The sequence below is a fragment of the Bufo gargarizans genome, chromosome 4 (genome assembly GCF_014858855.1).
Source record: "Bufo gargarizans isolate SCDJY-AF-19 chromosome 4, ASM1485885v1, whole genome shotgun sequence".
Lineage (NCBI taxonomy): Eukaryota > Metazoa > Chordata > Amphibia > Anura > Bufonidae > Bufo > Bufo gargarizans.
This window is the reverse complement of record NC_058083.1, coordinates 533,525,785-533,553,132: the sequence shown is the minus strand read 5'-3', so window position 1 is coordinate 533,553,132 and position 27,348 is coordinate 533,525,785. Positions and strand designations below refer to the sequence as shown.

The following is a 27,348-nucleotide window of genomic DNA, read 5'->3' as shown; positions in this document are numbered from 1 at the left end:
CCCTGCTATCCTTGTTCTCCCCTATGCAAACCTCAACCAGTACGGGCGAGTGGTCCGAAACTGTTCTTACCCCATATCGTATCTTCCGGATATTACGCAAGTTGCTCTCATTAGTAAATGCTAAATCAATCCTAGACATTGCTCTACCACCCCGGCTAACACAAGAGTATACTCTCTTTCCTCCGCCAAGATGTTCCCATATATCCACCACTCCAACCTCCGAGCAAAACTGTGGCAGCGGTGAATTACATGAATTCCTCCCTCGATCTACGTCTAATGTAAATCTATCTCTGTTGGGGTCCATAACCGCATTAAAGTCCCCCATCAGGACTAACCGGCATTCTGGCCTCCTTTCAGAGAAAAGCATCAGCTGAGTCAATGGGTACATTGAAAAAGGCGGAGGTATATAGAAAAAGGCAAGAATATAACTATGCCCATGCAGCTTACCGTACAGAAAGATGAATCTGCCCTGATCATCTATGTAGGATTCTATAAGAATGAAATCTACAGAATTATGAATCAGAACTGAAACGCCCCTAGAGGAACTGCTAAAGGTGGAATGGTAAGATTGAGAATACCATCCCGTTGTCAAACGGGACACAGTTTCTTTAGTAAGGTGAGTTTCTACTATGCAGATAATTGCTGGAAGGTATCTTTTTAATGCATCCATAATAGCTTGCCTTTTGACTCTTTCCCCGAGCCCTCTAACATTCCAAGTTACAATTCTAGTGGCCATCCTTCACTGCTACGGAAACAGACACGGGACAAACAAAGGGAAAAAAAAAAAAAAAAAAAAAACACCCCTACCTGCAAGGTGGGTTCCCTTTCCCCCCTCCCCTTTCCCCCCATCCCCCCTCCCCTTTCCCCCCCATCCCCCCTCTCTATTGATCCGCCCGATCAGCGAACCTCTAACCTCAAGCCAATCTCCCCCTCCCCCGCTCCATCCCCCCCCCAACATTTCAATTATAATAGTGCCCTATTTCAAATATCCCCTTGCTCCATCCAGTCCAGCGCTTGCTGTGGTGATTCAAAAAAAAGAGAAGTCCCATTATGGATCACTCTTAGTTTCGCTGGATACTGTAAGGAATATTTAATCCCCTTTGATGCCAGGCGTTTCTTTATCTCTATGAAGTTTCTTCTTTTTTCCTGAGTCTGCCGAGCAAAGTCAGGAAAAAAGAGCAACCTAGTGCCCTGGTACTCAACAGGAGTACATTCTCTTGCTCTTTTCAGTATCATATCTCTATCCATGGATGATAATACTTTCATTAAGATTGCTCGCGGCGGCCTCCCTGGAATAGGTTTCCCTCCTGGGATACGATGGGCTCTTTCTATCTGAAACATGGAAGAAAAATAGTCACTGCCTAAGTTGTGCAAGACCACATCTTTAAGTTGTTCCTCTAAGTATCGGCCTTCCACTCCTTCTGGGAAACCAATTATGCGGACGTTGTTTCGCCTTGACCTATTTTCGAAGTCCTCTAGCTTATTTTGTAGTGCTTGATTTTCTGAGGCAAGAGACAAAGTTTTAGATTTTAGCATGTTAATATCGGTTTGCAAAGAGTCCACTATTTTTTCCACATTAACGACTCGCTCGCGGATCTTTACCAAATTCTCTCTTATTGCGGAAATGTCGCTCTGTACCGTCCCTAGTTGGATAGACATCTCCTGCACTAGAGTGCCATTGTGCTCTACAGCCGAGAGAATTTTATCCAGAACGGAAGGATCCTGTTCATTTCGCATCTGTGCAGATAGATCTTCCCCCCCTGCTACCTGATCTACCTCCACTAACCCATCCTCAAAGAATTCATCGGTTTGGGGAGTTTTAGCGGATTTTTTCAGATTAGCAGAGGACTTTGTTTTGGCTGAGTTCTTTTCATTTAGGAAGGGTGACTTCAAGAACTTATCGATTTTATTCTCTGGGGTCTTAGAGCCCAACTTTGTTGCAGTGGAGTCAATCGACCGTCGTTTTGGGGCCATTTCTTTTATTTTTTTTCCTTCCCCCTCCCTCTCTTTTTCTTTGCTTTAGTTTGCACTCTTCTTTGTATCCCCTTTACTTCTTTCCCCTCTGCTCCTATTCCTCCCTTTTTACTTCTCTTTATTAGCCTTTTCCTTTCCTCTCTTATCCCTCTATTCACCCCTTCATCCTTCCCTCTCCACCATCGCGCAGGGAGGGGGAGCACCAAGTTCCGACTCTGAGCAGCCGGACTTAGTCAAGTTAGTCAAGTTAGTCGAGTAGCAGGTTACAATACAATAAAGTCAAGCTGCTAGATTTAATTGTAAATAGATGGTAAAGGCAAAGTCTGCTGGTGTGTTGTCATCATTATGTTTACTGTAGGACCCACAATGACATAATTCGGTCCATACACCAAAAGGAGGTCTACAATCACACATCATCTTGCCACTCTATGGTCTCCTCATGCTGCTGCCACCTCCACACTATGTCACCTTGCCACTCTGTGGTATCCTGATGCTGCTGCTGCTATCTCCACACTTTGTCACCTTGCCACACTGTGGTATCCTGATGCTGCCATATCCACATTATGTCACATTGCCACTCTGTGGTCTCCTGCTGCTGCTGCCACCTCAAGACTCATGTCATTGTGCCACTCTATGGTCTCCTCATGCTGCTGCCACATACACACTCTGTCACTGTGCCACTCTGCGGCCTGCTGATGCTGCCGCCATCTCCAGACTCTGTAATTGTGCCGCTCTGTGGTCTCCTCATGCTGCTTCCACCTAACCACTTCATGACTGGGCCACTATTTTGCCTTTTGGCCTGACTGACATCATCATTTATTTGACCTTTCTTCTGATCTGTCAGAAGAAAGGAAAAATGAGAGACACAACGGAGTGTGTGTGTTGCAGCTGTAAGGCCTGTATGGTCCCATCAGAATTAGCTATGATTTGGTAGCCAAAAGCAGGAGTGGGTACAAAACACAGAAGACATGCAAATAATCCATTTACGTGTCATCTCTGTTTTAGATCCACTCCTGCTTTTTTGGCATTAGAAATACTGAGGGATTATTGAGCAAATGCTGACCAAGTGAAGGCGTATGCTCCATAGACAGGATCCGTTTTTTGTTGGTTATTGTTCTGACAGATCAGAGGAAGGGCAAAATAATCAGTGACGTCAACACAAACTTACTCCTGACACCCTCTCCATTCTGTCGGGGGCTCTACTTGTATAAGCGTTTAATAGAACTGGTTCTGTAGACATCTATGTGGAATTGGCTGACGAGGGTGTAAAAGGAGGGCGCTTCTTCTTGGCGCTAACATTGGCCTGTAAGGCTGAGTTCATACTTGAGTTTTTTTTATCAGTTTTGTACCCGTGACTGCCCAAATAAATTAAGTGTGCAGTGATTCTAAGAGCAACGCCTGTCATCTGCATGTCATACGGACTCACATTGTTATTTCACTACCAAAGCAGACTCCCTATGCGTGTTACTGCAAGGCACAGTGTTCTACACCACTATTGAGGCTCTCTGCAGCCAGGAAATATCAATTTTTTTATGCAATTCACCACAAATATATTCGGATCAAACCAAATTTTTCTGAAAAAATTCGGAGAAACCGGCGAATCGAATTTTTGAAAAATTTGCTCATCTCTAATGATGACCCATCCTAGGTTAAGTCTCTGGGATATGGAGCATTTTGGGGACCGTTAATCTGTCCTTTACCCTTGTGAACTCGTAGTATGTCTCTTCCAAGGAGTAAGACTATCTGGGCTTCTGGGTCCAGTTCCGGTATCAGGTGAGCTATATGCCTCAGGTGGGGGTGGTATGCTGCTACCTCTAGTGTAGGTATCTCAGACCGGTTGTTAGGTATGTGATTGCACTCCAGTATGGTTGGCAGTAACAAGCAGGTCTGATCAGTCACAGACTCTACCTTGTACCCAGTTGCTTTCCTCCCCGCCGTCTCAACGGTACCTGCACATGCCCTTAAGGAGTAGGGAGAAGATGATGTTGAAGGTGTCGAAGACGGTGGATTTAGCTAAAGACCTTTTGCTTTGGTCATTAAGATTGCATATACCTTAAACGCCTTATCTCGGTGGCTGACCGGATAAACTCTGACAAGACATATTTTTGAGCAGGACTTCCTTCCTGTGAGTCCTTTACAGATCTCTGTACAGTAAGAAGTGACTACTGCGGTGTCTCTGTCAGTGTCTATCTGCTTCCCATCATGCTCCTCTGCTTGGGGTGATACGTGAGACGGTGGTCCAGGATGTAAAGCCATGTTGTGTTCTGTGCTACCTTACAGTTCCTGGCGAAGTGCGACAGTGTAGTGCAGCACCTGAAGCAGATGTTGTTTTCTTTAAGGAATTCTTTGCAGTCTTCTAAAGACTTCTCCCTGAAGGCTCTGCATTTTAGTAGAGAATGTGATTTCTTGTGCAGGAGGAAATCTTTGGTAAGATCTTTGTGTTTGGCCCCTTCCACGTGATAATTAAAAGGAGGGAATATCAATTTAAATAGTCACACCACCTTCTGGAAAATATATGTCAGACACCTTGTATATAAATATTGTACAAATTTATTTGCATACAATAAAATGAATATAAAATCCAAAAACGAAAAATTAAAATATAATGACATATGGATTCGTTCACATATCATTTTGGCTATTCATCCTCATGTTGCCTAAAGAATTGGATTTTCAAGGGGTTCTGAGGGCCAATAATCCAAAAACAATAAATGAATAAATAATTCTATCCTGTAAAGTCCACAATTGATGATCCACTAGTGTCAATCAAAGTTCACAATGAGAATGCAAGAAAAACAAGTCGTCTCCAGTCCATAAACTTCTATTGACCGTGAATAATTAGATAATGTGCCGTAAGGTGAAAATTCCACTATTCATACGGAGTAGGCAATACTGGGGGGTCTTCGGCATTATTTTACGTAAAAAATAATACGTAAATATTGGCAATATGTACTTAGGGATAAAGTAGTGGGAACATTGCTACCGAAGACCCCCAGTATTGCCTACTCTAGAGCCCTATCATTTGGTACTAAAGTAGCCCCAACAACGAAAATTAAAAGTCAGAGTAGGTCCACCTCTATCTCAGAATGGGTGAAACTGAAAGGCTTCTACAAATGTGGTAGATGTGGAAAGTTTACTACAGGCCTAAGGAGAACAACTATAGTAAGCTCCACACGAAATTCTTATAAATGGGAAATTAAAGAATTTCTGTAGTACAACAAATATAATCTATATGATCCAGTGTCCTTGCGATAGACAGTATCTGGGGAGAACTAAGAGAACCTTGAAAAAAAGACTATTTGAACATCTTACAAATATACGTAACGGGTTTGAAAAACATACTTTATCAAAACACTTTAAAGAACGTCACAATAAAGACCCTAGATGCCTGACATTTACAGCTATAGAAACCATCCAATGTAATTGGAGAGGGGGAAATCATACCACAAGCATGTCCTGGGCAGAGTCAAGACACATTTTTGACTTTGAAACTATAATTCCGCAAGGACTCAATGCAGATATGAAGATTTTTAGCTTTTATAACGTCTGGACTTGGGACCTGGTACTGATGGGAAATCGGGGTTAGGCCGTTATGATTACCGGCACTCTGATCTCCCCTTGGGTCCAGGTGCCTCCTTCCATCCTGCTTCTTTCCATCTACATTGAAGGTATCCATTTTGTTTTTGTTTTTTTCTCAATTTTTCCACCAACATAAAGGTTTCCATATTGGTGATAGAATTGATGCATCTCAAGCTCTGAAACATTGGTATGCTCACAATTTTTTTTATATATACGATTTTTTATATCATATATTTTGCCTTTATTTTTACATACATTATTTTTACATATTTCTAGTACAGATTTAGTCATTATATATGTGTCTGTCATTCATTTCTATGTAGGACATATTTAATATCAAGTATATAATATAATATATTAATACATTGTGGAGCTAGATTTAATAAACAAAAATAAAAATGCAGTTGTAAAAATACAATAAAAAAAGTTTTTTTTCCTGTTTTGTTAGTATTTCATTGCTGATATACAGTAATCGACTCTATACTTAGTTTAGGAAGTATACAGAGGTCAAAAATAAAACTGCAGGTGAAATACAAGGGTGGAGTGAAAACACAATAAAAACACATTAATGTCGCAGCTATTGAAATGTTTTTTGTATGCAATACTATACTTGGTTTGATGCTATACAGAATATATATGAATATATGGAGATGTGAAAGGTGAAGGAGGAACAACATGAATAAGTAGAAACTGAGTTTTTAATCCATGTACGGGTTTTTACAATGTCTTTGTGTTCCCGATCCATTGATTCCATTTCATGGATAATGAATAGTATAAAAGAATCAGTGCAATACTATGTGACATATGAGGAAGGAGCAGAGACTCCTGAAACGCGTCTATATGTCACATTTCTTCTGAATGTCGACATCTATATAAAGAACTTTACACCAAACCAACGATTGGTACAATACCAGCAACGCCCAAGTAAGCGCCACTTTGGACAATAGAGTGTGCGCTCTGTGTATAGCAGGACACCTGCATACAGGGAGACACGTTGGAAATCCGAGCAGCCACTACCAGCGAGAGTGGAGAACTACAAGAGCGGCAACGCTATACAGATAAGGCAGGGGTAAGTGAACAGCCCCATAACCTAGGCCGCTCTAATCCACTGCAAATCCTACCTTCAAGGTAAGCGCTATACCATTAAGTGTTCAAACTAATGACGCTGGGATATATGGACTTTTAGCTGATATGCTATCTGCAGTCATCTACTAATGTGACTACTATTCATTGCCTAAACACCATGACGTAATGTGACCACTACTCATTGCCTACCTGTGAGCGACACATGTAAGTTACTCAGCATTATAAGCGATATCTGTCGACATCTATAAATATCGCTATTGGAAAGTCAACATCAGCACAAAAAACCTATTATCGCACTCAGTATGAATAGTGGAATTTTCACCTTGTGGGACATTATCTAATTAATCACTGTCAATAGAAGTGTATGGATTGGAGACAACTTGCTTTTCTTGGATTCTCATCGTGAACTTTGGCTGACACTAGTGGATCATCAATTGTGGCCTTTACAGGATAGGATTATCTTTTTAATTTATTGTTTTTGGATTATTGGCCCTCAGAACCGCTTGCAAATCCAATTTCTTGGGCAACATGAGGATGAATAGCCAAAAGTATATGTGAATGAATCCATATGTCATTATATTTGAATTTTTCGTTTTTGGATTTTATATTAATTTCATTGTATGCAAATAAATTTGTACAGTATTTATATACAAGGGGTCTGACATATATTTTCTCGAAGGTGGTGTGCCTATTTAAATTGATATTCCTTCACGATTTAGTTATTTACGGTTTGGGTTCCAAACCAAATAGTGTACCTATCGAATAGCATTGGGAACGATGTGAGCCCTATCTTTCTATATACACTACATAATTAAAAGGAACTCTCTGCACCATATGCGACCAATTAAATCTGGACTAAAGGAAATGCAGGCAGTGGAGATGCTGTATGTGGTCCTGAGAGGAACATACTCTATAAACCCTCCCAATGTGTCTATTGCTGATAAAGGTGGTGTCATTGTGGCCATAATCAGCTGGAGTAACAACCACTTGTACTGGAAGTGATTTGTCAGCGGCTACTGGGAATGTAGATATGATCCACAGAGCTGAAGATGAAGAAAATCCTGCAATTGGAAAAAAATATATTAGATAATTTGGGTTCAATCCGAATTCATTTGTGGCGAATAACGGTAAAAAACTGCTATTTCCTGGCTGCAGAGAGCCTATAGTGGTGTAGAACACTGTGCCTTGCAGTAACACGCATAGGGAGTCTGCTGTGGTAGTGAAATAATACTGTGCGTCAGTATGACATGCAGATGACAGGCGTCGCTCTTAGAATCACTGCACACTTCACTGATTTGGGCAGTCATGGCGCCAAAACTTAACAAATATCTCAAGTATGAACTCAGCCTTACAGGTCAATGTTAGCGCCAAGAAGAAGCGCACTCCTTCTACACCGTCGTCAGCTGATTCCACATAGATGTCTACAGAACCATGTTCTATTAAACGGGTATACAAGTAGAGACCCCGACAGAGTGGAGAGGGTGTCAGCAGTAAGTTTGTTTTGACGTCACTGATCCTGTCTGTGGAGCATCCGCCTTCACTCGGTCAACATTTGATTAGTAATCCATCAGTATTGCTAATGCCAAATAAAACAGGAGTGGGTCCAAAACAGAGATGACACGTGAATGGAATATTTGCATGTCTTCTGTGTTTTGTACCCACTCCTGCTTTTGGCTACTAAATCATAAGCCTACAGCTGCTACACAGACAGGTTGTGCGTCTCATTTTTCCTTCCTTCTGACAGATCCGAAGAAGGGTCAAATTAATGATGATGTCAGCCAGGCCGAAAGGCAAAATAGTGGCCCAGTGATGAAGTAGGGAGGGTGGGAACAGCATGAGAAGCCCACAGATTGGCCCTATGACATAGTGGTTAGGTGGAAGCAGCATGAGGAAACCACAGAGTGACCTGGTGACAGAGTCTGGAGGTGGTGGCAGCATCAGGAGGCCATAGAGCAGCACAATGACTGAGTGTGAAGGTGGCGGCAGCATGAGGTGGGTGGAAATCCGGGCTGATCCATGCCTGATTCATCTTGACAAAGGTCAGTCTCTCCACATTTTGGGTGCACAGGCGAGGTCTTCTTGGGGTAAGTATGGCCCCTCCGCACTAAACACCCGCTCTGATGCTACACTACTGGCTGGGCAGGACAGCTTTTCCATGGCAAACTTGGCCAGTTGCGTCCACAAATCCAGTTTGACTGCCCAGTAGTCCAGAGGATCTTCAATGACGGCTGGCAGGGCGCACTCCAAGTATGCCACTGCTTGCTGGTTCAGGTTATGCTTTATGTCTAGCTTCTGGTGAGTAAGTTTCTTCACTATGCGGGTGAAGAAAGCTGCTCATCAGCGACTCTAGACTCTAGACCCTACCTAGCAGCAATGGCAGAGGAACGTGAGTGCAGAGCCCCCCCCCCCCCCCCCGTCAGACCTGCGAGAGGATGGACGATGGCGCAGAAAGGCAGCAGCCAACTGACTACATTGGATGTCTCTATAGTAGTTCAGTTTGTCCTTCCTCTCAGCGTGTGAGTAAAAAAAGAAAAAAGGCCCCCATTTTGGACTGGTAGCGAGGGTCCAACAAGGTGGAGAGCCAGAAGTCATCCCTCTGCCAAATGATAACAATTCGGCTGTCACTTCGCAAGCAAGTGAACATGCATCGGGCCATTTGTGCAAATGACTTGGAGGGACTACCTGCCTCCATCTCTACTGCATATTGCCATGGTGTGTCTGGGTCCTCTGCCTCATCTTCCTCATCGCCCTGTAGCTCCTCTGGCTGCTCCTGCTCCTCTTCTCCTTTCACCTGTGTAGAAAAACCACCCATTTTGCTACACAATGCTTGTGCTCCAATGTCCTCCTTCTCCTCCAGTTCAGCCCCCACAGGGCTCATGTGGCCATGAGATCTAGGAGCCACCTCTCCAGCCCCCTGACCAGCCAGATTTACCAGCATCTGTTCCAGGACATGAAGCAGTGGAATGATGTTATTCATCCCGTAGTCCTGGCGACTGGTGGAAACGTCGAATATCAGCCTATGTTGGGGGATGCGGTTCTGCCGCTGCAGCTCAAGAAAGGTGTGCTTTGAGGTGTACGATAGGCTGAAGTGCATGCAAAGTTTCCTAGCCATTTTTAGGATGTCTTGCAGATGGGTGGAAGACTTCAGGAACCGCTTGACAACCAGATTGAACACGTGTGCAGAGGCGGACATTGTCGCAGGACCAACGGCGTGAGAACGTGGAAGCGGAAGCAGCGTCACCTGGCCAAGTTTCTGGTGTGGCTGTGCAGGAACCACATTCACCCAGTGGGCCATAAAGGACATGTATTTTCCCTGACCGTAGTTACAGCTCCACACGTCGGCACTGCCGTGCACTTTGGCAGACACCGACAGGCTCAAGGACTGGCCCACCTTCTGTTCTGCATACATACGCAGAGCTGGTACTTCCTTTTTGGAAAATAAATGACAGCTGGAGACTCCCCACCTCAGCTCGGCACAAGCCATCAGTTCTCTGAAAGGTGCAGAGTCCACCACTTGGAAAATGAGGGACTGCAGCACCAGCAACTTGGCCAGGAGCACATTCAGCTTCTGCGCCGTTGGATGAGTGCACGCATACTGTTGTCTCTTGGCAATCATTTCGGTGATCAATTGCTGATGGAATGACTGACTAGGAGGAGGAGGAGCAGAAGCATCAGGACCAGCAGATGATGGGAAGGACAGACAGCTCCCTTTGGCTAAGGTGGTGGAGTCTTGACTGCCTGAAACTGGGTGTGTGCCACTGGGTGATGTAGCGGTTGCTGCAGCAGGTTGGACCACCACATCGGAGCCACGGTTCTCCCAGGACAGTTTATGATGATGCTTCATATGTTGACGCAGGGCCGTGGTGCCAACAATGGCACCCTGGCCACGCTTCACCTTCTGCCCACAGATTCTATATATGGCCATGTTCACCTCCGGCAGCTTAACAAAAAACTGCCACAATGCTGAGTAGGTGATTTTACCCCCCCAACACTAAATGACTGCTACCACCGCTGCCTCTGTGAACCCCTGCACCACTACTTCCTGGGCAGGTAGGTTGCTTCAAAGTGGGTGGTCTACCCCAGGCACGTTTGGCTCCCGACCTCACACTGCTGCCACCCTGCTGACTCCCAGCCATGCTACCACCTTGCTGACTCAGCCACTGCCTCACGCGCAAGCTGCCACCCTCTTCTCCTGATGATGATGAAGCCCCTTCTTCACCCACCTCCCATGTGTGATCGGCTTCATCATCATCGAGTACTGTCTGCACATCACTGTTGTCCTCCTCAATGGAGCTTGCAACACCAGCTCTCATGCCACTCTCCTCATCACTACTTGCCCGCCTAGAGGAGGAAGCGGCGGATGTCTCCTCCACATCTTGGCTGGCCAGTAGCTGCTGACTGTCCTCTAGTAGCTTGTCATTGCTGTATAGTGGGGCTGAGCCCACAGCATATAATACTTCTCTGGCTGAGGGAACAGAAAATGACAGAGGCAGTTTGAGGACAGGTGAGGGCACAGGGCTTGCCCCCGGGCAATGCCAACTAAGGGTTGTGTATGACAAACCCACCGATTCTTGGCTGGGGGTGTCTGATGTCACTTGCGACGAAGTCGAAGATTGAGTCAACCATTCAAGAACCGCTGGGTTGCTGGTCAAGACACGACCGCTAGCAGACACTGGGAGCTCAGGCCTCTCAAAGTGACCCCTGCTGCCACGACTCCTTACTCTGCTGCGACCTGTTCCTGCGCCAGAAACATTTAGGCCTTCTGCCACTTTCCTGTGCAGGGCCTGGCACTTCACTGTCTGACATACTGTTAGATCAAATAAATAAATAGAAGGGAAATGAAAAGACCCCAAAAACAGCAAATATGTTTTTTTTTTTGTGCCACTAATACACGGCAAAAAGGGCTTTAGAATATATAACTGCACCACTGAACAGGCAAATAGGCCCTTATTTTTTTCCACTTGTACACTGCAGAAAAGGCTTTTAAACATATAACTGCACCGCAAATATATTTTTCGTTTGCCAGTAATACATGGCAAAAAGGGCTTTCGAATATGTAACTGCACCGCTGAACTGCAAATATATTTTTTTTGTGCCAGTAATACACGGCAAAAAGGGCTTTAGAATATATAACTGCACGCCAAATATATATTGTTTTGTGCCACCGATAGATGGCAAAAAAGGCTTTACAACATATAACTGCACCGCTGAACAGCAAATATATATATTTTTTGCGCCACTTATACATGGCAAAAAGGGCTTTACAACATATAACTGCACCGCTGAACAGCAAATAGACCTTTATTTTTTACACTTATACACTGCACAAAAGGCTTTTCAACTTATAACTGCCCCGGGAATGGCAAATATATTTTTTTTGTGCCACTAATACACAGCAAAAAGGGCTTTAGAATATATAACTGCACCACTGAACGGCAAATAGGCCCTTATTTTTTTCCACTTATACACTCCACAAAAGGCTTTTCAATATATAACTGCACCACAGAACGGCAAATATATATATATTTTTGTACCACTAATACACGGCAAAAAGGGCTTTAGAATATATAACTGCACCGCTAAATGGCAAATAGGCCCTTATTTTTTTCCACTTATACACTGCACAAAAGGCTTTTCAACATATAACTGCATCACTGAATGGCAAATATATTTTTTTTATGCGACTAATACACAGCAAAAAGGGCTTTAGAATATATAACTGCACTGCTGAACGGTAAATAGGCCGTTATATTTGCCATGCAGCAGAGCAGTTATATGGAGAAAAGCTTTTTGTGCAGTGTATATATTTTTTTTGTGCCTCTAATACACAGCAAAGAGGACTTTACAAGATATAACTGCACAGCACAAAGGCAAATAAGAGGTAGAAATTCCTTGTAATTAACCCTGTTAATGGCGGTATCACACAGCACTTGCACCAAAATAACAAGAATGGTTTGCTGGAATTACAGAGCTGTATAATGACAATATGGATCCCCAGTCAGTGCAGCAAAGTTTAATAGGATTGTTCCTATTACTCAGACTGTAACCTCCCCTACTGAACCCTGTTCTGCATAAATTATGCGTAATTATTCCTCACTATCCTTTTCCTACACATTGAATAATCTTTCCTTGAACTTTTAAATCATTTTTTAAGAATAATGAACTCTTTCCTAGCACTGTCCCTAGCGCCTGCTGACGTCTCTCCCTGCACTAAGTACACTGGAAAATGGCAGAATCCAAGATTGCTGAGAATATTTATAGGGCTGTGACATCACAGGGCTGATTGGCTGCATGCATGGCATTATGGGTAATCCCGCGCTCCCAGAGTTGCTTGCTCCATATCCTCACATGTGCAGCAGCCATTTTAGGAATAAATGCGATTAGTTACCACGAAGTGTGAGGAAATTCGGATTCGGTGCGAATCGAATAAAACCTGATATTCGGATCGAATTCCACTTCGTCAGCTTCGATTCGCTCATCTCTAGTCATAAGACAACATCCTCCCCCCCCAAAAGAAAATAAAGAAGCATACTAAAGCTAATTCAAGAACACTTCTTCAATGTAATGAAAGGTGAGAAAATGCTGTATAGAAAGTGTAAAAAGCTTTCACCACCAGGCATCATATAAAGAAATTACGCTCTCCTCACAGCCATCCCAGTGGGTGCCAAAATGTAATTAGCCATTGCAGAGTACAGATAATTTGGAAAGTTGTTCACTAGCCAGTTCTGAATATTAAATCCAGGCAGGCCATTGATTGGAAAACTTTTTAATGGATCCTCTTTTGTGGTATATCACGTTCTCTAAGCGTATCAGGTGATTAACCTTACGTTTTAGCTCCAGGAGAGGAGGTGCAGTAGGTACTAGCCAGGGTGAGGCAGTTTTCTAGTTTGATATAGGATGTTAGCAAGATTATACATTTTTAAATAGACGGTCCAAGAGAGATGTCTCAGTCTGAGAAAACCTTTACTGATGTAGTAAGGATAATTTTTCACCTAGGATCCAGTATGCCTAGTAACGTGTTTTATTTTGTGGATTGTTCATGAAATTCTTATGAATATCAAAATTTCAAATTCTGACTCTTCAAATTGCATAAATGGTTTGTGAAATTTCTCATACCCAATTCAAAGAACAGAAATATATAAAAGAAAGCATTTTGGTGTCCATGATGAAGGGCCCTTCTTTTTTTGGCTGGAGAGGCTCACGATGTTCAGTTGAGTTTTCCTCTGCAATGATTATTCCATTGTCTTCCTATGGGATAATAATCTTGTAATCTATTCAGAGGAATTTTTCCATATTGTTCATTATAGTTCCAGATTTTAATTCGGTCTCTTAAAATTACCTAATTGTTTTATGAAATTCCTTATATTCAGTGCACTGAACAGATTATATGAAAGAAAGTGTTAGGGCTTCCATGATGAAGGTTCCTTTCTTTTAGTTGGAGAAACGCACATTGTGGTATTGAGTTTTCCTCTTCAGTGATTGTCCTGTTCTGTTCTTATGGGATAATGATTTTATAGCAGCGATGATTCCATATTGTTTATTATAATTTCCAATTTTTAGATATAATGTATATCTTGTGGTCAGGTTTCTTAAAGAAAATATAAAAAAAAAAACTGTGGTAAAATTATAGTAATTGTGGGGAGAGGCCAGTTATAACAGAGAACTGACTAGCCAGATATATCCATAGGAGGAAAGGGTCCATACAGGTGCTAAGGACTTGCCATTTGTCTTAATAAGATACTTGCAGAATAACAGAATAAAATGGTCTTAAAAGGCAGAAAATGCTCAAAACCCCATATGCTGTTGTGCTTTTCTAGACGGGGGAGCCAATCCTGCACATGTGATCCGTTGCTGACAGCAATCCCCAGCAAAAATGCATACAATGGAGGATGCCTGCAACGGACCACATGTACCACAAAGACATCCTACACAGACTAGCCAAATGTGTGGATGTGATTGCCTATATAAAACAAAATTTTACAGAAACACTCACACTGATATTAAAATGAGCTCGCGCACCCCATTAAGGTCTCTCAAAGTGGCACGGGACCTAACACTAACCTACCTATGCCATATGGGCAATTATAGATAGGGGCATAAAGTCAGACACACAGCAAACAGCTCCTCGTTACCTCCAGCGTGAAATCACACATACAATTGGAGGAGGGAGGAGGCTGTAAGTCCCACCTATCACTGACTTATGTGACGCAGGCCGCACAGGTGCACCTGAATGTTACACATAGATCAAAATCAAGGCACATTCAAATCCGGAGTTGCCACACCTCTAGTCATGCATGTACAAACAGAATAACAGAATAAAGTGGTCTTTAAATATCAGTGTGAGGGTTTAGCCTTATATTGTCAATTGCATTTACCATTGTAGTGCAGCATTTTCTGTAAATTTTTTATAGAATACTTGTGCATTAAACGGAGAATACCAAAATCAAAGCAACCCTCCTCTTCAAGAAAAAAAATCACATTGACTGGGAGAGAACAGAACACTTAAATGTGCCCTGCTTTGCATATTTTCAGTTGAGAAGCAGGGTGGGAATTGATGGATCTGCAGCTAAAGAGCTGAAAAGGAGGGCATCATGTAAGTGTTCTGATCATTTCCCAGTTAATGTGAATTTGTTTTGAACCAGAGAGTCACTTTAATAAGGAAATTTGTTTTGCAATTTAGCATGTATAGGAGTAGGTCTAGGTAATGTCCAGAAAAGACATAGGCCCCATTAAATTACAGTAGGTGGTCACACAAGCTTTAGCTAATCCTAGCAGTGGACCCTCTCAGCCACAATCTAATTGGCACTGGTAAAGATAAGTGAAAACCTGGTGTTCATTCATTAATAATGTTCCCCAAAGTGTGAAAAGTTTGTTAAGCATATGGGTGGCATATAGCATATGTTACAGCCATACAGTGGGCGTATACTCAGATGGTGGGTAAATGTTCATGCCGAATTTGTTTCCATTCATGATATCTATCCTATACATTTTGGGGGAACTTTTGTTGCCTGTTGACATTGGGATAGATTATACTGTATGGTCTGGATAGAAACACTTTTGCTATCTCTACAAGGGATTAAATTATGGGAACTTTGTAGACTAAGAACTCCTGAAAGCGTCATACAGGTAAATGTGATTTACTTGCTAAATTGTACATTATCCTGTGTTATTACATTTCCGATTTACTTTGTTTCCTGATACTGGCTTACTATTGTTTTAGTAAACCTTAAATGATTAATACAAAATAATTTGCTTTGGGAAAATAAAAAGATTTTGTTTAATTTTCTAGGTGAAGACACGTTGAGCAGCTCCCATGGATACTTCAATTTATCTTCCTACCATGAAATAGAAGATAACAATACTACACACGCTAATTCAATAACTCCTAATGTATCCTCAGTCTTTCAAAGCGAAGCTCTATCCACCAATACCACTGGTCTCAAGAAAAGTTTGTGTAATCAATCACTGATTGGCAAAACAAGAACTAAAAAGAAATGCGGGAAACATTTAAAAAAAAAATCGAATCTTTCTTTGCATAAGAGAAATCACAAATCATTTTCATGCTCTGAATGTGGGAAATCTTTTACCAGGAAATGCATTCTAGTTGGACATCAGATAACTCACACAGGAGAGAAGCCTTATTCATGTTCAGAATGCGGAAAATCTTTTACCACAAAATTAATTCTAGTTGGACATCAGAGGACTCACACAGGAGAGGAGCTGCATTCATGTTCAGAATGTGGGAAATGTTTTAGTTATAAATCGTACCTTTATAGACATCAGAGAACTCACACTGGGGAGAAGCCATTTCCATGTCCTGAATGTGGGAAGTGTTTTAGTCAGAAGTCATATCTTGTGGACCATCTAAGAATCCACTTAGGGGAGAAGCCATTTTCATGTTCAGAATGTGGGAAGAGTTTTAGTACAAAATTGTGTCTTGTTAGACATCAGAAAACTCACACAGGTGAGAAGCCATTTATGTGTCCTGAATGTGGGAAGTGTTTCCATGTGAAATCAAGGCTTGTAGAACATCAAAGAAGTCACACAGGGGAGAAGCCATTTTCATGTTCAGAATGTGGAAAGAGTTTTAGTACAAAATGTTGTTTGGTTAGACATCAGAAAACTCACACAGATGAGAAGTCATTTATGTGTCCTGAATGTGGGAAGTGTTTTCATCTGAAATCAAGGCTTGTGGAACATCAAAGAAGTCACACAGGGGAGAAGCCATTTTCATGTCCTGAATGTGGGAAGTGCTTTAGTCAAAAATCATGTCTTGTGGGCCATCTAAGAATCCACTCAGGGGAGAAGCCATTTTCATGTTCAGAATGTGGGAATTGTTTTACCAGTCAGGCAACTTTTATTCGGCATCATAGAACTCACACTGGGGAGAAGCCATTTTCATGCCCTGAATGTGGAAAGTGTTTTAGTCAGAAATCAACTCTTATTACACATCAGAGAACTCACACAGGGGAGAAGCCATTTATGTGTCCTGAGTGTGGGAGGTGTTTTGGTGGTAAAACAAACCTTATACAACATCTTAGAAGTCACACAGGGGAGAAGCCATTTTCATGCTCACAATGTGGGAAAAGTTTTAGTACAAAATTGTGTCTTGTTAGACATCAGAAAAGTCACACAGGAGGAGAAGCAATTTATGTGCCCTGAATGTGGGAAGTGTTTTGATGTAGAATTGATGCTTGTAGAACATCAAAGAATTCACACAGGAGATAAGACATTTGTTTGCTGAATGTGGTAAGTATTTTAGTGTGAAATCAGTGCTTATACAACATCTTAGAAGTCACACAGGGGAGAACCCATTTTCATGTTTACAGTGTGAAAAATGTTTTTGTCAGAAAACACGACTTGTGACCCATCTAAGAAATCATTTAGGTGAGAAGCCATTTTCATGCTTAGAATGTGGGAAATGTTTTATTCTGAAATCTTATCTTGTTACACACCAGAGAAGTCACAGAGGGGAGAAGCCATTTATGTGTCCTGAATGAGGGACATGTTTCAGTGAGAAATCGCAACTTGTTACACATCAGTGAGTTCACACAAAGGAGAAGCCATTTTCATGCTCAGAATGCGGTAAATGTTTTAGTCTGAAATCACATCTTGCTGCACATCAAAGAATTCACACAGGGGAGAAGCCATTTATGTGTTCTGAATGTGGGAAGTGTTTTGGTCTGAAGACATTGCTTATAGAACATCTAAGGACTCACACAGGAGAGAAGCCATTTTCATGTTCAAAATGTGAGAAATCTTTAAAGGGAGTCTTTCACCTAATCTGAGCGTTTTAGACCGCTCAGATCAGGTTATAGACTCTTTAACGCTCATTACGATCATACCTTTGTCTTATGTGTCCCTCGCCCAGATAATGAAAATAATACTTTTTAAACTTATGCAAATTACCTTCTGAAGGTGCCCAGGGGCGGCGTTACTGGGCGATGTGCCCAGAAAAACACACCTCCAGCCGGCGGACGTCACGAGCGGCACCAGAGGACGGCGGGCTGGGAACTGGCCCGCACCTGCGCACTGCTCTGCCCATTATGGGCAGATGAACAGCTTTTCATATTGCGCATGCGCCGGCCAACTAAAGACAGCCGGCCGGCGCATGCGCAATATGAAAGGATGTTCCTCTGCCCATAATGGGCAGAGCAGTGCGCAGGTGCGGGCCAGTTCCCAGCCCGCCGTCCTCTGGTGCCGCTCGTGACGTCCGCCGGCTGGAGGTGTGTTTTTCTGGGCACATCGCCCAGTAACGCCGCCCCTGGGCACCTTCAGAAGGTAATTTGCATAAGTTTAAAAAGTATTATTTTCATTATCTGGGCGAGGGACACATAAGACAAAGGTATGATCGTAATGAGGGTTAAAGAGTCTATAACCTGATCTGAGCGGTCTAAAACGCTCAGATTAGGTGAAAGACTCCCTTTAAGTCATCAATCAAAATTTCTAGACATGAGAGAACTCACTCAGAGAAGAAGCCATTGTGAGCGTAAGGTGGTCAATGTTAACATTTTATTCATATAGTACATATAATATCACTGATTTATAATGCATATAACGGCATAAATTGAACCTTCATTTTTTAATCTGTGTATCCTCTGTGAACTTTGTCAACTATTCCACTGTTTCAAAACAACTTAGCCTAGAACATATCTGTAAAGAATAAATCAAGGCAACTGGACGTACTGTAGATTTCTTGAAAATGTTTCATTCGTTCTTCCAACAGATATATACTGTAACGGATCTCCTAGCACCCCGACCGGGTACCTCCGCCGATAGATGCTCCTAGTGCTTTCCGAGGACTCCAAGCACTCCACTTGACACCGTACGCCCTGCAGACCCCACGAACCGCCGCAGCTTGGTTGGGGTCTCACCGTCCTCCACCCACGCTGGACCTACGACCAGGCTCCAGTGGGTGAACCTCTCCTACAGCCAGAGAGCAGGAACAGCTCTTACAAGAGCTAGTAGTTATGCCAGGGGAGTATAGCAAATCGTCAGCGTATAGCAATCCCCCAGTGTAGATCAGTTATCCAAACACCAGTCTCAACATGATGAAGGATAAAACAGGAACACTTTATTGAGGGCTACCCGCCCGTATTTATGCAGGTCCCCATCTGGTGGACACGCCCCCAGGGGACCAGAATGGAGACTGCGACACACCGAACAGATACAACACATCCCCACAATGCATCATGGTTTCCTCCTCTCTGCCCCAGAGACAACCGAGGGATAATCCAATTATCTCTCAGGACAAAGGGGAGATCACCAATACACATGTGGGGACAACAGGACAGACATCACCATTTAAACACACAATGTCACACCCTCCCAGCAACCACAGACATTTAACATATTCCCAGATAGCTCAAGTCTGAGTGCATATCATTAGGTGAATGGCACTCAGACCACACGAATACAATTAAACTAGCCATCTGGGTACCCTCACATAACAAAATACAATTCCAAAGACAGATTTAAGCTGTGCGGCTGGCCTGTCTTCTTTAAAGTTAGTATGGGCCATAATCCTGAGGCAGGAGGCTGGCAACCAGCCCCCTCCAAAACACTGTGGCGAGGTTGGTTTCGTCACACATCTCCCCCTTCCAGGGAAGACTAACCAGATACCTGACCTCAGGGTCAGTACCTGAGTTAGTCTGGCAGTCCAACCACAACCCCATACTGGACCTGTTGAATTTTGGGGCCTGGCTCTGTTCTGTATGTCCCCAGCTGTTGAGTGGGCATCTGCGACTCCTTGCTGCCTTGTGGTTCTCCAGCTTGGAGCTGTAGGTACTTGGTGGGCAGAGGCCGACTGCGCTCTGCCCAGATGCCAGCTCTTCCGCGGGGGTAGCCTGTGGAAAGTCCGGCTCTGAAGAAGAGGGTAGGGGAGGGCAGAGGCCGACTGCGCTCTGCCCAGATGCCAGCTCTTCCGCTGGGGTAGCCGGTGGGGAGTCCGGCTCTGGAGAGGAGGATAGGGGAGGGCAGAGGCCGACTGCGCTCTGCCCTGATGCCAGCTCTTCCGCTGGGAAGAAATCAGTGGGTAGCGCAGGCTCATCCCCTGCCCCCAGAACTCTGTTGGGAAGTAGCTGGGTAGGGGAGGGCTCGCTTACCTCCTCCTGGTATCCCTGCGGAGATGGATGGGGATCTGGACCGACTGTCCAGCATCCCTGTAGGACTGGCACCGAGCCCGCGGTCTCATCTGCGCCCATGCAGAGGGGCTTGTGTTCCCCTTTTCCCGGTATCTCCGGCTGCTGGTGGAAGGTGAGGCCGGTTGCCTCTCCTCCCCAGGACTCTGGTTGCTGTAAGGCAGAGGGACCCCGCATCTCCTTCCCCTGGAACTCAGGTTGCCGCTGGGGAGAGAGACCGGTTGTCTCCTCTCCCTGTGATATGCACTGCCGCTGGAGATCTGGGCAGGCGGCCCAGCATCCCTGTAGGGCCAGTAGAGAGACCTCGGTCCCATCTCCACCTGCCATCTGTGGGTCTTCCCAGGACCAGTCTGTGAGGTCCCTCAACATTTGCGAGTCAGGATCACCTGCGTCCACACCTGGCAACTCCGGCTGCTGCTGAGGGTCTGGGCCAGCATCCCTGTATCCCGGTGGAGAGCCCTCGGTCCCGTCTCCACCTCCCTGTTGTGGTTCCTCACAGGACCAGTCTATGAGGACCCCTACCTCTGTAGCTGGTACTGAAGCAGGGGATACTTCAGTCGGGTCTTCCCAGCTGTAGGGTTGTAGGTCTGGGACTGCCACCCAGCTCTCTGGCAGTGTATATTGGGACCGAATTGAGCTGAAGAAGTATTGGTAGTCCTGCTCCAGCTCCCACTCCTTTGTCACTAGAGATGCCAGGTCTTGTCTCACCTCTCTCGCTGTAGCCCAATCATGCATAGCCTCTCTGTAGTCATAGATATCCCAGAACCTGGACCCTCCAGTATCTCCGAACTCCGGTTCTGCGAAGGCCTCAAACAACAGGCCAGGGCCATCATAATCCTCACCCTCGGGTCTGTCGTGCTCAGCCATCCAGGGAGAGTGCCGAATCACATACCACCAGAGTGCCTGGTAGGCGTCATCTAGCCAAAGCTCCTTCCATACCAGGCTCTCCAGTTCTGTCACCCACTCATTCAGGGGCTCCTCTCCCAGAAGGGGCATTCGCAGGGCCACTCGCATCCGCAACTGCTGCTCCTCACTGGGGAGACACTCGCCCCGCCGACGCTGTACATCTTCCAGGGCCTCGTGCCAGACGCCTTTCCGGACTGCATCCCTCCAGTCCGGGTCATCATCCTCCTCGTAGTGGAACGCTGTTCGAAGACTAGCCGATTCCATCCTGCTGTACGGATACTAGCGTTGCCCTCAATATACTCCACGAACGGTGTCTCCGAGCTGCTTCTCCTCACACTAGGACGCCATCCCACTGCTTGCCACCAATGTAACAGATCTCCTAGCACCCCGACCGGGTACCTCCGCCGATAGATGCTCCTAGTGCTTTCCGAGGACTCCAAGCACTCCACTTGACACCGTACGCCCTGCAGACCCCACGAACCTGCCGCAGCTTGGTTGGGGTCTCACCGTCCTCCACCCACGCTGGACCTACGACAAGGCTCCAGGCTCCAGTGGGTGAACCTCTCCTACAGCCAGTGAGCAGGAACAGCTCTTACAAGAGCTAGTAGTTATGCCAGGGGAGTATAGCAAATCGTCAGCGTATAGCAACCCCCCAGTGTAGATCAGTTATCCAAACACCAGTCTCAACATGATGAAGGATAAAACAGGAACACTTTATTGAGGGCTACCCGCCCGTATTTATGCAGGTCCCCATCTGGTGGACACGCCCCCAGGGGACCAGAATGGAGACTGCGACACACCGAACAGATACAACACATCCCCACAATGCATCATGGTTTCCTCCTCTCTGCCCCAGAGACAACCGAGGGATAATACAATTATCTCTCAGGACAAAGGGGAGATCGCCAATACACATGTGGGGACAACAGGACAGACATCACCATTTAAACACACAATGTCACACCCTCCCAGCAACCACAGACATTTAACATATTCCCAGATAGCTCAAGTCTGAGTGCATATCATTAGGTGAATGGCACTCAGACCACACGAATACAATAAAACTAGCCATCTGGGTACCCTCACATAACAAAATACAATTCCAAAGACAGATTTAAGCTGTGCGGCCGGCCTGTCTTCTTTAAAGTTAGTATGGGCCATAATCCTGAGGCAGGAGGCTGGCAACCAGCCCCCTCCAAAACACAGTGGCGAGGTTGGTTTCGTCACATATACCATGACCTGGATAAATGAGAACCTTCACAGACACTTAGCCTAGAACATATTATGAAAGTCAATTGCAATTGTGCTGTGACATGAATATTTTTTTAAGGAAAAGGGAGTGTTTCATTAACTTCAGAACACAATGAAGAAGATTACAAAAGATGCAGTGTGAACAGATTTATCAATGTTCTCAGAGATTCTAGGAAATGTTTGTTGCTTTTCCACAGTTAATGGATCCAGATGGTCAGGTCCAGTATCGGACAATTTAACTTTTACCTCGCTTTCAAACCACAAGATATTGCCAATATGCTATCATGTGTATATATGTAATGTGTCACATTTACATTTAAATATTGTAACTGCCTTGAAACTCTGTTACTCCCATTATTAGAAGGTATATTAATAAAGATATTTGGGAGGGGTCTTTCAGATCTCCTTAGATACAGCAAGCATTGTCTGTGTCTTTGTTATCGGCCGATTTGATTACTTTCTAACTGAAAATGAATCTACTCTGACAATTTGGAGGCCCCAGCTAGATACCCGATCCTGCTGGTCCAAGACTGAACCCCAGAGGAGCTGTACCCACGGGTCAAGAAACACTAATCCTAGGTAAGTGAGCCATTGATTCACTGCTTTCCTGAGCTGTGGGGTGCTTCAGGATCAGTCCAGCTTGCAGGGTCCGGGTATCATCTCAGGTAGATTGTGATTAATTGATTGTCAATGTTTTGATTGGTTTGAAATGTTATTGTGTTATTATTATGTATATGATTTTACTACTAACTTGCACAAACTGTAGAAGGCATGTGTTTGACGACGTGAATTTTGTCTTGTCATCAAATGTCCTGTGAAGAGTTAGCTGATCACAGTAACACTGATCAGGAGTGTGAGTGAAGTGGCAGCTCCTGGCAACAGGAGAGGTCCATGTAATTCTGGATAGGGTTCCTGCAGTTCCCGGTGAACAACCAGAAGGGGGGCATTGGGTCAGGAGTCAGTATGTGTTGTTTGTCCTAAATCTGCTACTAAAAGACTCTGCTTGTATTAACTTGAGGGTTAAGTGTGGAGGTTGGGAACTCTCCATACGCTGTGTCTTTGTAATGTACTAATGCACTATCCAGTAACGGAAAGTTGCAGTATATACAGGTTAGATACTGATTGGGCTGGTTTGTTCACAGTGTAGAGGGCCTGATGTATGAAGAGTATATACTGTAGGAGTAACTATTGGGTTGTGCTTATACGTATTTGTGTGCATTTATCTGTGGTATAGAATTTGTCAAAAAGCAAGAGAGACTTCTCATTCTGAAGTTCCTCTCGTGTCCTATATAGGGTTTACAGATATCTAGCTTAACCTAGCTATAGAATATGTTAATTTAAGAGATTATACATAGCAGGATAACCAAAAAGTTTAGGGATCGCTACCCTGATCAGGTTGCTATGGGAACTATTTGTACCAAGCCAGAAAGGGAATAAGAGGTTATTAAGGATGCTACTGCTATTCTTAAGAAAGCTGGGATGCCAAAAGTTGGGTGTCTGGATGCAACTAGATAGAGAAAATGTATGGTAGAAGAAAAGGAGTGGATAGAGAAACATGGGTATGAAGCTCAGGTGAAGGCATGGCTGACTACCTCAATGAGGCATGATCCCCTATATAATACAAATGAGGATAAAGACAAATACAGGTTTGCAAGAATAGTAAGGCAGGCGCCCAGGACAGTAAGTTTTAGTGTTGACACTTCCTCTGCAGCTGCTTTCCCACCCATATCAGGCACACAGAGCAGACTTTATCCAGATTTGTCAGTGGCAGAATGGACAATGCCCAGTACTAGCACTGAATATGGTGATATGACAAGATTAGAAAGGACACATACCAGACCACCGCAAGCATATACCAGCACAATGGAGTGGAGACCTTCTCAGCCATCAACTCCCTCGACTCCCTCCTTTAGGGAGAACAAGGATGGTTGGAAATGCACATAATGTGGGAAGTGTAATCCTTTGAATAGAAATCTATGTGTAAACTGTGGTACTCCCCAGGATGAATATGCAAGGGTGTATTGGAGACCAGCCATGTCTTCAGACTCGTCTCCAAGTATCCTGCAAAGCTCTCCACAGAATACTTCTACCCCTGCTCATCTGCTCATAGCACTCCCCACCAGTGATGGTCAGTTTGCAGTGTTCGCCAGCGAAAACATGCGGGCTGCCATCTTTTAGTAAGGTAGACTTACCCATCCGGCGATGCACAGGTAAGTCCTTACCTGTGCCTGTGCCGGGAGCCGGTCTGAAATCAAATGCAGTCACCGGGAGCAGGCAGTTCCGAGAACAGCCGCCGGGGGCCTTCATCGGGCTGTTCTCGGAACTGCCTGCTCCCGGTGACTGCATTTGATCTCAGACCGGCTCCCGGCACAGGTAAGGGCTTACCTGTGCATCGCCGGACGGGTGAGTCTACCTTACTAAAGATGGCAGCCCGCATGTGTTCGCTGGCGAACACTGTGAACTGACCATCACTGCTCGCCACTATACTTCCGAGCGGGTGGTTACTCACTTGATAAAGGAAGGGAGGCACTGGCGTACAGTAGGGGATGAACCAGATACAGAGAAACCAACCATAAATTTGAGATCAGGAACATGAATTTGTAAGTGTGGGGATTCCCACAGGCACAGAGATAGTCCAGGGTGCTCAAAATTTGGGGCAGTTATGCCCAAATGACTGCCTCACCCTGCATTTGGGACTTATCCAGTGATAACTCAAGTTACTAATGTCTTGTAATTGACGAGGGTACCCCATCAGGGAGAGCAGCTTATGATGGTAGACAAGTTACCTGATCCATAGAAAGATCCAAATGGTTTTTATAAGGGCTTGACAAAAATCTAAAGAAATTACGATGCTGTCTGGGACAACCTGAATGTACTTTGTAGTGCAGCAGGTGCCCCTTTTGTAGAGAAAATTGTAAAGGTTTCACAGGTAATGGGATAGAGGAAATCCCAAAAGATGGTGATGCAAGGTTAAAGAAATCAGGACACATATTCTTGAAGAGGCTTCATGTGGTTACAAAGGAATTAAGTAATCAATTGGGTATAGGATGGCCAGAGGCTTTCCAAGCCTCTGAAGAAACAGTTAAGTATTACGCTAGATTGGTCGGCATATTTGCTGATCAAGATTTCGATGTAAATACGGCAGAAAGTAGAGATGGACGGATACTTAGGACTTGTTTTTATTAATGGTTTGAGGGATGAACTAAGAACAGAATTGATAAAAATCCTGCATACCCCTCTTAATCGGTCACTGGTTGTAGTTCATAGCTGAGCAGTCAAATAAGAAGAAAAAGAAGCAGGCAGCAAAACATGCAGTTCTCCCTGTAATGATTGCATCATATGCAGACCAGCGACAGGCTGCTGGAGGCAGGGGGGCTGTGCAAGCTGGGGGTCAGACACTAAGGAGAGGAAATGAAAGAGTAAATGCATATGAAAGTAGTAAAGGAATGACTGTGAATGCTGAAGAGTACAGGAGGAAAGGATTGTGTTTTGGATGCGGGATTCGAGTGCATATGAAAAAGGATTGTCCCCCTAGGCGACAGAACAACCAGATGAATTTTAACAGTACACAAATCCAATTGGCCTCTGTAGACCAGTAATTAAGTGAAAAAGAAACTCTGGATATTCTGGAGAGTTTACTAGAGGAACAGGGAGATGATCCAGGTAAGATCCCTATGGTATAGAAACATAGAAACATAGAAACATAGAATGTGTCGGCAGATAAGAACCATTTGGCCCATCTAGTCTGCCCAATATATCTGAATCCTATGAATAGCCCCGGCCCTATCTTATATGAAGGATGGCCTTATGCCTATCCCATGCATGCTTAAACTCCTTCACTGTATTTGCAGCTACCACTTCTGCAGGAAGGCTATTCCATGCATCCACTACCCTCTCAGTAAAGTAATACTTCCTTATATTACTTTTAAACCTTTGCCCCTCTAATTTAAAACTGTGTCCTCTTGTGGTAGTTTTTCTTCTTTTAAATATGCTCTCCTCCTTTACCGAGTTGATTCCCTTTATGTATTTAAAAGTTTCTATCATATCCCCTCGGTCTCTTCTTTCTTCCAAGCTATACATATTAAGGTCTTTTAACCTTTCCTGGTAAGTTTTATCCTGCAATCCATGTACTAGTTTAGTAGCTCTTCTCTGAACTCTCTCTAGAGTATCTATATCCTTCTGGAGATATGGCCTCCAGTACTGCGCACAATACTCCAAGTGAGGTCTCACTAGTGATCTGTACAGCGGCATAAGCACTTCACTCTTTCTACTGCTTATACCTCTCCCTATACATCCAAGCATTCTGCTTGCATTTCGTGCTGCTTTATTACATTGTCTTCCCACCTTTAAGTCTTCTGAAATAATTACTCCTAAATCCCTTTCCTCAGATACTGAGGTCAGGACTGTGTCGAATATTCTATATTCTGCCCTTGGGTTTTTACGCCCCAGGTGCATTATCTTGCACTTATCCACATTAAATTTCAGTTGCCAGAGTTCTGACCATTCTTCTAGTTTTCCTAAGTCCTTTTCCATTTGGCGTTTCCCTCCAGGAACATCAACCCTGTTACATATCTTTGTGTCATCAGTCATTAGAAAACGTTCTGAGAAGTTTTCCCCTTTATCATTATGCCCTGTGGTAGATCTCTTTGTAAAATCGGTGACTAAAGAACTTCCCAGACTAGCAGAAAAGAGATCACATGACAACCTGACACCTGACCCAACGTATGTGTCACGGATGTAGTAGGGGAGAACACCAAATGACAATCAAGAAGGAAGGGGAAAGACACTAGACCTCACCACTAGGGAAGGAAAAGGGTCACCACCTATAAAACCCTGCTCTGGGCCCTAACTCCTATTCGTATGGGCACCTCTCGATGGTAGAGATACCCATACACAGGAACCTAGAAAACCC

General features: G+C 44.2%; 2 protein-coding genes across 3 annotated transcripts in view; both read left to right on the top strand.

Moving 5' to 3' along the window:
- LOC122934796 (gastrula zinc finger protein XlCGF26.1-like) overlaps positions 1 to 18,806 on the top strand; it is a 33,542-nt gene extending 14,736 nt beyond the window's left edge. The window contains exons 5-6 of one of the 2 annotated variants that reach the window (XR_006388681.1): positions 15,929 to 17,889; positions 18,551 to 18,806. Coding sequence is in view for 1 of the 2 variants with exons in the window: in XM_044290497.1 (XP_044146432.1) it covers positions 15,929 to 17,301 (1,373 nt within the window). In the remaining variant the exon portion in view is untranslated. Of the gene's footprint in view, positions 1 to 15,928; positions 17,918 to 18,550 lie in introns of those variants that run through there. The other variant, XM_044290497.1, reaches the window with a different exon arrangement.
- LOC122934762 (gastrula zinc finger protein XlCGF57.1-like) overlaps positions 1 to 27,348 on the top strand; it is a 956,305-nt gene that overhangs the window by 370,507 nt on the left and 558,450 nt on the right. The window lies entirely within an intron of this gene.